General features: G+C 64.7%; 1 protein-coding gene across 3 annotated transcripts; it reads left to right on the top strand.

Moving 5' to 3' along the window:
• Nucleotides 1-2,863: 2,863 nt before the first annotated feature.
• Nucleotides 2,864-9,577, top strand: GATA2 (GATA binding protein 2; the record flags this gene model as incomplete). 3 transcript variants are annotated; one of them, XM_079712328.1, is made up of 6 exons in its annotated part: nucleotides 2,864-3,080; nucleotides 3,732-4,008; nucleotides 4,424-5,065; nucleotides 6,711-6,856; nucleotides 8,694-8,819; nucleotides 9,278-9,577. In XM_079712328.1, 5 exons carry the CDS (start codon nucleotides 3,780-3,782, stop codon nucleotides 9,575-9,577), a joined length of 1,443 nt encoding a protein of 480 aa, XP_079568454.1. The 3 variants fall into 3 exon arrangements, with proteins under 3 accessions (XP_079568454.1, XP_079568456.1, XP_079568455.1); XM_079712330.1 differs by having other exon boundaries at nucleotides 2,883-3,076; XM_079712329.1 differs by lacking the exon at nucleotides 2,864-3,080 and having other exon boundaries at nucleotides 3,780-4,008; nucleotides 8,736-8,819.
• Nucleotides 9,578-9,886: the final 309 nt, after the last annotated feature.

Below are 9,886 nucleotides of genomic sequence, written 5' to 3'. Positions count from 1 at the left end.
TGGGAGCTGAGCTGACCCTCCCTGGAGGTTTGTTCCATCCGAAGTGATGAGATGGTCTCGCTGCCCGGTGGGCAAGGCGCCTGGTTATGTCCATCGGTCTGTCTGGCAGACACACTCACCGGCGGCCCCCCCCCATTATGGGCCAGCTAGGGGCCCTGGGGGCCTGGTGCCCCGCTTTTCTCTCCCAGACGGGTTAATTTCTGCTGGAGAACGCAGCAGTCCCGCGTCCAACGCAGGAGCTCGAGCCAATGTGGAGGCCTCAGCCAAGCCGGCTGCCTGCCTGCCTTTTGCAGGGAGGCAACCCCACGGCCTCGAGAGACCCTGGCAGAGTTCCCCTTTCCCTTTTTTTTCTCTAGGCCCGGATTGCGGGAAGGGAGGCTGGTGCAGATCTCCCGAGGCCCCTGCTCAAGCATTGCTTAACTGCCCTGCTAAGCTCCTCTTCGCGGCGATTTTCTGAGCCGCCGATCGGGGTAATTAAATCCCCGCCCGCGCTCCGTGCTGCGCCAGGCCGGCGGGCAGAGCAGGGCTGCCGTTCGGGCAGGGGCCCACCCGGGCGGGTCACCTCCATCCCGGCAGTGGGCAGGACGCTGCCCCGGAGGGGCTTCAGGCTGCCCCGGAGGAGCTTGAAGCCGAGCTCGCGGTGATGAAACTGCAGACCCACCCAGAACCGGAGATAATTTGAACCGCGCCTTTGGGGGGGAAAAGGCGATTACCTGCTTTCCTGAGGGCTGGGAACGACCACCTCCCTGCGAGCCGAGGCTCCGATCGCGGCGCCGCGGTAAGCTTCCGCTCGGCTCCGGCGTTCACCGCCTCGCGGCCGGCCTGAGGGTCGGGGGCCTCCCGCGCTCGGTCCTGGGGTTTGAGCTCCTGTGGGGCAGCCTTGCCGGACACGGGGGATTGTCCCCGAGGCCGTGTTGTCTTTGAGAAGCTCCTGCTGGGCTCCGAGGCGACGAAACAGGCTGGAGGCTTCGCGGCGATCGCGTTTTACGCGTTGATGAATCGTAAGCTAAAGGCGGGGAGGAGAAACAGACGTACGGAAAGACAGCGGGTCTGGGCCAGACCGCACGCGTTTCGGGGCGCGCGGACAGGGAGGCACGGAGGCCGCTCACCTGCCCGGTCCGGCTGCCGAGGCCCGGCGCCCGCGGCCTCGAGCTCCCGCTCCCGGCCCCGGCGCGCCTTACTCGGCGGGCGCCGGCCTCCTCTCCCGCAGACCGGAGTTTCGAGAAGCCCGGGCCCCGCGCGCCTTGGAGTGGAGCGGAGCGGGAGGCGCGCGGGCGGCCAGGGCAGACGGGCCCCAAGGGCCGGAGACGCGCGGGTTCCCAGCGGGATGGGGCTCTGCACCCCTGTCCCCGCGCCTTTACCTGCGCCAGGGCCTCGGACAGACGAACGGACAGCCGGACGCAGAGGCAGGAGGAGGCCCCCAGCCCGCGCCCGCGCCCCCTTGGCGCTGCCCAGAGCTGGCCTGGGAGAGGGTGACGGGGGCGCGCCGGCGGAGCCGGGCCTGGCCTGGTGCCCCCCGAGCCGAGGGGACCGAGGGCTTTCCTCCCTCCTCAGATTATTAAAAAGTTCATTTCCTGGCGAATCGGGTGACGTCAGGGGCCCGGCGTCGCGGTGGCGGGGCTGCCCGGCCGGAGAAGCCGCCTCCAGTTACCCAATTACCGACTGTCAATCCCGCCGCCCCTCCCCCCACCCTCCCGGGGGTGGCCAGGGCCCCGGCCCTCCCCCCTGCTGCGGACCCACCTAGCACCCCTCTGGGCTTCTACCCCCGAGAGCCATGGAACAGCGAGGGGAGGGGGTTGAGGATGTCGATTACTCCCCATTACCCCCGCACCTGTCTCTTCATCCCCCCCCCATTTTTTTTTGTTCCCGACCCCCCTCCTGGGCCGTAGGCTCCCTTCCAGCCTCGGTCTCCTCCGTCTATACAATGGGAGAAAGCAAAGAGATTTGTGCACCCGGCCCACTTCACCCACAGAGCCGGATCTCTGGACTGGAGGCTTGTGGAGAGCAGTTCCAGGTGACTTAGGGGACGGAGTTCTCAGACCACCATCTCCCTCTCCCCAGGGGCCGCCTTAGGGACCCCCCCCCCTTCCCGAGGAAAAAAAATGCCTCCTCCTGCCCGGAGGCTTCTCCTTCGAGCCGGCGCCGGCGCCAGTCCGGGTCTGCACGGCCTCGCCCCAGGCAGTTCGGCCCGTTGGTCTGCGAAGGCCACGCCCGGGAAGGGGACGCCCCCTCCCCCTCTCCGGAGCCGCCAGCCAGGCCACCTCCACCAGGTCAGGCCGTCCTAAGCGGCCTCTTGTCCGAGGCCCAGGTGCCCACGGGGACCCTGTAGTTCCTGCTCCTCACCGATCCTGCTGTCCCGCAGCAGTCCTCCCACCCCACCCCTACGCCCCGCTTAGCCAGAGCCCCAGTTGGGGGAGGGAACGGTGTCGGTAGGTAGTTGGACTCCCATGGCCACGTTCAGTGGTTAAAGGAGGTGGGATCCGAGAGAGTGTAAGGGCTGGGGTCCCGGGGAGAGGACACCCAAACACCCAGAGGGTGCGCGGCCCAGGCTCCCGGGGAGGGGGCCCAGTTGGAGGTTAGTTACTGGGAAGAGGGCCCGGAGGTTAGGATAACCAAGAGTGTCCGCAAGAAGGGGCGCACAGTCGGCCCGCGGGGTGCGGGTCCTGGGGGGAACGTCGGCAGCAGGGGCCGCCGGGAGGGCGCGGGGAGGAGGCGGGCAGGCGCAGGGGGGCAGGCCCGCGGGTCCGTCCGGGAGTCCAGGGGACCGGGAGTTGCGGGCGCAGCCAATGGGGGGCGGAGGCTGGGCGGCGCGCGGCGCTGATTGGCTGGCGCGGGCTTCTTAGGCGTGCGCGGCCCCCGCTTCATGTCTGTGCAGGAGTCGCGAGCTGGCGCCAGGGCGGCCGGAGGATGCCGAGGGGCCGGAGCCGGGCGGGCCGGAGGCCGAGGCGCGCGCTGACCCCCGCTCCCACCCCGTGAGCCCCGCCATCCGCCCGACGCGCCGTCCCTGAGCCCGCCGCCCCCCGGGCTCCCGCCCGTGCTGCCCGCTCCGAGGCCGCGCCCCCTCCCGCGGCGCTGCGTGTGTAAGTTTGGGCTTCGAGAGCGGGCCGGGGACCTGGGGCGCGCCGGGCTCTGAGAGGTCACTGCGGGGGCCTGGGCCCCGCGGGCCAGGCTGCGGGTGACTGCTTTAGTGTGCCTCGGTGAGAGGTCCTGCTCCTGTCACCGGGGAGTGCGCGCGGGGGGTGGGCGTGGGCTGGCTCTGGGCTCGTGGGGCAGCGTGTGTGTTTGGGGAGGCGAGGTCAGTCCGTGTCGGCGCCAAGTGTAGTTCTGTGCTTGTCTTGTGCCCCCGTGGGTGCTCGGGCGCCTGTCTTCAACTTGCAGTCGGTGTTTATGTGTTTGTGTACGGGGCTGGTGCGAGGGTGGGGGGGCGGTGAGCGTCTGGCTGAAGTGCGACTCTGCGCGTTTGTTGGGGCCGCTGGTGTCGGTGCTTGGCCCCGTGTGTGACCCCGTGCGCGCAAGTGCGTGGCTCCGGGACCCGGGTCACCGTGGGAGTGTGAGTGGCTGAGCCGGCTCCCCCACCCTCCTTTCGTTTTGAGCTTTGGGCTTTCCTCCCAGCCGGGACCGGTCTGCGGCTGAACTCGGCTGGGGCGCAGCGGCTCGCGGGACGCCGTGTGGCGGGGCTTTGGGGGTGTCGGGCCGTGGGGGCGCCCCTCACGCCCCCTTCCGTCGTGCAGGGACGCCGCCACCGCCTCCGCCCAGGTCCAGGGCCTCCGCCGCCGGCCATGGAGGCGGCTCCGGAACAGCCGCGCTGGATGGCGCACCCCGCCGTGCTGAACGCTCAGCACCCAGACCCGCACCACCCGGGACTGGCGCACAGCTACATGGAGCCCGCGCAGCTGCTGCCTCCCGACGAGGTGGACGTCTTCTTCAACCACCTCGACTCGCAGGGCAACCCGTACTACGCCAACCCGGCCCACGCGCGGGCGCGCGTCTCCTACAGCCCCGCGCATGGTGAGCCGGGGCCCGCGGGTGACTGGGAGCCCCGACGCCGAGCGCCCGGCGCGGGAGGGGACGAGGCCCGGCTGCCTGCTTCCCGGATATGGGATCCGCAGGAATCGGAGCAGCTGAGAAATCGGGCCGGGAAAGGAGCGGGCAGCGGCCTCTTGGGGAGGGTCTGGGCCCCGTAGGGCTTCTGCCCGTCTCCAGCTGGCCTGTGAGGGTTTCCTCCAGGCTTGTCCGGAGGTCCTTGTGCGCCACTTGTCCTTCCCCTCCGGACGGACATTCCTGACGATTGCTGGTTGGGGTGTTACCTTTCTGGTTTTCTTTGGGGAGGGGCCACTTGGTTGTGGGGAGTTGTGGCCCTGTGTGTCCGTGTCCCGGCTCGGCGCAGCCTCGCGCACCCTGACCCCTCTCTCTCCCCCCGCAGCCCGGCTGACCGGAGGCCAGATGTGCCGCCCACACTTGTTGCACAGCCCGGGGCTGCCCTGGCTGGACGGGGGCAAAGCAGCCCTCTCCGCGGCTGCAGCACATCACCACAACCCCTGGACCGTGAGCCCCTTCTCCAAGACGCCGCTGCATCCCGCGGCTGCCGGAGGCCCCGGAGGCCCCCTCTCTGTGTACCCAGGGGCAGGGGGTGGGAGCGGGGGAGGCACTGGCAGCTCTGTGGCCTCCCTCCCCCCCACTGCAGCCCACTCGGGCTCCCACCTCTTCGGCTTCCCACCCACGCCACCCAAAGAAGTGTCTCCCGATCCCAGCACCACTGGGGCTGCCTCCCCAGCCTCCTCCTCCGCAGGGGGGGGTGCGGCCCGGGGGGAGGACAAGGACGGCGTCAAATACCAGGTGTCACTGACGGAGGGCATGAAGATGGAAAGTGGCAGTCCCCTGCGCCCAGGCCTGGCTGCCATGGGCACCCAGCCTGCCACACACCACCCAATCCCGACCTACCCGTCCTATGTGCCGGCCACCGCCCACGACTACAGCAGCGGGCTCTTCCACCCTGGAGGCTTCCTGGGTGGCCCGGCCTCCAGCTTCACCCCTAAGCAGCGGAGCAAGGCGCGCTCATGCTCAGGTAAAGGCAGGGCCAGGGACCTAGTGGAAGTGGGGACGGTTTGTGCTTTGCGGGGGAGGGGGCTGTGATAGGGAGATGGGGCAGTGTCAGGTGTCCTATATCCGGGATGGGTGACGTCCCTCTCTAATGGCCCCCAGCAGATCTTTGAGACCCCAGACGGGGGACAAGGGACCCTAGAACTTTTGCCCTTAAGTGTTCCTGGTGGCCCCAAAGTTTATTGCCCTTCCCCACTCCTCACCCTCCCCTCCAAGGCTGGCCACTGCCCGACCAGAACACAGAACGGGAATCCCCCCTTCCCCTCCCTGAGTCTTAAGTGAAAATTCGAGCAGCCTCATGACTTAGCATGTGAGAGAATGCAATGTGCAGGTGAGAGCAGTGAGGCGGTGTATACGTGTGTGTACATGTGTTTGTGAGCGTGTGTGCCTGCTATGGGTGCACTCAGCCCTTCCCGGAGGCTCCAGACCCTTAAGGAATCTGGATCTCCGACTTCATCAGTCCGGTCTTGGGATTTCGATGGCTCCCAATCTTCTTGGGAGATTCCCCCCACCCAGCCCCCAGGCAAAATTCCCAGGACCTGGTCCCGCTCCCTGCCCCCTGGCATGTCCTTCACTCTCCCTCCCTGAGGGCTGGAGTGAGGGGAAGGAGCCTCTGCCCCTCTGCTGCGGGAACTGGCTGGGACCGGGCTGGGTTGTCCAGGAATGCGGCTGCAGAGCGGACGCCGCTGTGGCTGGCGTGGGGCTCCTGCTGTCCACACCTCCTTCCAGTCCCTTTGAGACGGGGAAGAGGAGGATTTTTTTAAACTTTTGCTGCTGAGTCCAGAAACCGCCTTTTCTTGCCTGTATGGACTGATAGCTTAGTTTAAACTAAATGGGGGAGCAGTGTCCGGCGTAACACCATGCTAAGGCAGCTGTGTGGCTCCACCCTGCCACCACCAGTGCCCACTCCGGTCCCACCTCGGGGCCCTGTTTTGCTCAGACTAGCTCGCTTGCCTTTAATTAGTTCTTTCTCCCAAATTTGTTTTACATTCTATCTGAATTCCAGATGGCCCTTTAACAACAACAAAACAAAATACCACCACCACCAGCAGCAGACCAAGGTCACTTAGCCTACTCAGCCTCAAAAAACGAAAGGGCTTATTATTTATTTCATTTTAAAGAACAGCAACTTCCACCCTGGTCCAGGGCCTCGGCGGAAGGCAGGGAGGTGGGGGATTGAGAAGGAAGTGACCGTGGACGGGGGGGACGGAGAACAGAAAGACAGGGCTGAGGACACAGGACGGGGAGCGGGGACGCCTCTGGGGAGAAGGGACGGGGACAGAAGAGGAGAGGGACTCGGAAGGGGGCCGAGTCCTCCCCGCCCAGCCAGCTTGAGCCGGCGACTCGTGCCCCCACCTTGCTGCCCTCGGCAAAGTTTGCTGTAAATACCCTCTCCGGGCTTGCTGAGGATCCCTGGGGCCCTGGCCGCACTCCTCCGTCCCGCCCCATTCCCCTGCCTTAAGCTACTCTCCGGATCCCACCTCCGGGGTTCCTCTTCCCTCCAGGCTGGAACTAAAAGTCACACCCTGAAGCAGCCTGGCTGGCCCGCCAGCCCCCTCCGGTGACTTTGTCGGTTGAACTGGCTGGTGTCTCCCCCTGTCCCCTTTCAGAAGGCCGGGAGTGTGTCAACTGCGGGGCCACGGCTACCCCTCTCTGGCGGCGGGACGGCACCGGGCACTACCTGTGCAACGCCTGCGGCCTCTACCACAAGATGAACGGGCAGAACCGGCCGCTCATAAAGCCCAAGCGGAGACTGGTAAGAGCCGGCAGCCTGGGCTGGGGGGCTGCTGGGCAGCACCCAGGGGGCGTCGACCTGGGCGGGAGCTGACAGTTAATTACAAAAAAAAAAAAAGAAAACCTTCAAGTACAGGTGCTCCGTCGCTTGGACTCTTACTTACCATTAAAATCACTTGGGTGTCAGTTGGGGTTGCCCTGCTTTTAGGCTAGATTTTTTTCAGGCCAGATTTCCCCTCTGCGGCCCACCTGGTACCTTCAGGGATCCCCCAAAGTTGAGCATCCAGGGGCCCAAGTCCGGTCCCCTGGCCTCTGTTAAACTCCTTTTAAAAATAGGGCCGTGAAGTAATTTTCCTTGTAGCCCAGGCTGCTCTCCTGGCTTCCCCACACAGTCTCCTCAGGCTTATTTAAATAAAACACACACACCAACCACCAAAAAAAACCTGCCCTTTATTATTTTTCCATGGAGTCACCTATACTGTGTATTTTCATTTGAGTGATTTAAAAAAAATGCCCTTTCGGATCTCCTGCCGGAGTTTCCTATCCGGACATCTGCAGCCCAAAGATAAGGAAACTTCGCGTATCTGTTTCCGGACTCCGCCAGTTTTCAGTCTCTCCTCGGCTCAGTCCTGCCTCTCGCTGGGCTGTTTTGAAACTTCTAATACCCTCCACTCTGCAAATAATGCGTAAAATGCTAAGAATAATAAATATATTTTTTCAGGGCGAAGTGATTTATGAGGCTTAAATCGCTTGCTGCTTCGGGGGCCCCCTTTTTTTTTCCCTGGAGCGAGGGCGGGGTGAGGGCCCGGGTGGAGGATGCGGGCTTGGTCCCTGAGTCAGAATTCCAGCTTCAGGCTGCTTACTCACCCTCACCCCTCCCCACCCCCGTGGCTGCAGGCCGGGCCCTCCGGACCAGGCTGGGGCCTGGGGCCACTCCCCGCCTCCCACCCCCCACCCCCACCCCTGCTGCCCGCGGCTCCCTGGGAAGTGCTTTTGTGGGTTTGGAGAGGGCTTTCTGCTTTCTGGGGTAAAGACTCTCTTGCCTCTTCTCTTGGGAGCCTTTAGCTCCCTTCTCCAGAAACCAGACGTTTCCAGGTCACCTCTGCCCTGCATTTCCTGAGGGGCTAGGGGGCAGTTAGAACTCTGGGGATTGGGGTATGGGGTGCTGGACAGATGGACTGGTATTGTCCAATAAAAGCTGTGAAGCTGGACGCTTTGTAGGTCTGCCCCGTCCACTACGGTTGCCTCTAGCTTGTGTTGGGACTAACGATCCTTTGAAATGTGGCTGGTGCAGTTGAAGGAACTGAATTAGACTGTCGTTCGGTTGAATTGAAGTGGGCTCAGGGTTAGTGGCTACTGCACTGGACACTGCAGCTCTCCTCCCTGAGCATTTCTTATCCCTGCCCTGGGCAGCTGCAGGGCCCCCTCCTCTGGCCTCAGGGGTTCAGACACGCCCAGGATTGTGGGTTTTGTGGGAGTGCAGCTCCAGACCCAGGTGCTCCGGGGGGCCCAGCCAGCCTTCTAAACCAAAAGGCCTCTTCTCAGAGCCTCAGTCTCCCCATCTGTAGTGTCAGATCGTTTGGTGATCGGGGGAGGTGGCCACCTTTTCCTTCCAGCTCTTGCAACCCCTTTGGTTCTGCGATCAGGCTTCAGAGAGGCCTTTAGTCTAAAGTTCTGTGATGGTTTAGGTCTCAGATTCTAGAATTCCATGGCTCTGAGATGCCTTGATTCCCCTGTGAGATTTGCTGCTCCTGGGCTAAGCTGGCAGGGGCCGGGGTGGCGCGAGGGTCTGGGAGGAGGTGGGGGGGCGTGGGAGCCCAGCCTGCTGACGCCACGTCTCCCGTCCCCTCCCCTTCCAGTCAGCCGCCAGGAGAGCGGGCACCTGTTGTGCAAATTGTCAGACAACGACCACCACCTTATGGCGCCGCAACGCCAACGGGGACCCTGTGTGCAACGCCTGTGGCCTCTACTACAAGCTGCACAATGTGAGTCCGCCTGCCTGGCCCGCCCCGCCTCCCCGGGGACCGTGCGCTTTGTGCTGCCAGGAGAGGCCTCGGCGGCAATCTCCAGCGTGGCTTGGCTTGGGAAGCTGCCCTGAGCGCCAGAAGGGCTTCCCACAAGGGGGGCAAGCTGGCTGGGAGGATGGGAGGGGCAGGGGCCGGTGGGTCGAGGAAAGCGGTATCTCGGCTTTGGGGTGGGGTTTGGTGGTGTGGCTCGATGGGGGGCGGCGCTGGCATTTCGTAGGCCAGGCCGAACGCCCTGCAGGCTGCCGGGCAGCCCCACGCAGTGAAAGGCGTCTTTCTCAAGATGGCAGCGGTGCTGGCGAGAAGACGGTGGTGGGCAGTGGGCCTTTGGAAGTGGGCCCCCCCCATGCGAGCTGGGGGTGGGGTTCTTGCTCTGGGAAGGGAGCTCCACCCCCTGAAAGCTCCGTGGTCGCCCCCAGGTGAACAGGCCACTGACCATGAAGAAGGAAGGCATCCAGACTCGGAACCGGAAGATGTCGAACAAGTCCAAGAAGAACAAGAAGGGGGCTGAGTGCTTCGAGGAGCTGTCCAAGTGCATGCAGGAGAAGGCCGCCCCGTTCAGCGCGGCGGCCCTGGCCGGACACATGGCGCCCGTGGGCCACCTCCCGCCCTTCAGCCACGCGGGACACATCTTGCCCACCCCGACGCCCATCCACCCCTCCTCCAGCCTGTCCTTCGGCCACCCGCACCCATCCAGCATGGTGACCGCCATGGGCTAGGGACCGCCCCCACGGACCGACAGACAGATGCCAAGGAAGGCGCTCCCGGCACGGGGGGCGGGGACCAGACCCTCAGCTGCCCGTCCTTCCCCGGAGACTGATGCTGCCCTGCCAGCCCACTGGAGCCCCACGCTGCCTCACCTGTGGGCCTGTCGGCCGTCACTGTGAAGATGCTCCCTGGGCTGGAAGGCTGCCTCGGCCTCCCAGGTGGGGCCTCCACCACGGATAACTTTGTCTGGCGAGCAGAAAGGACAACTTTATGAAGACTGGGGGCAAGGGACACACGAAGGAAACCGCGTCGTGGAAGGA

This window comes from Hyperoodon ampullatus, assembly GCF_949752795.1.
Source record: "Hyperoodon ampullatus genome assembly, chromosome: 10".
NCBI lineage: Eukaryota > Metazoa > Chordata > Mammalia > Artiodactyla > Ziphiidae > Hyperoodon > Hyperoodon ampullatus.
The sequence above is the reverse complement of the archived record's forward strand: the minus strand, read 5'-3'. Positions and strand labels throughout refer to the sequence as shown.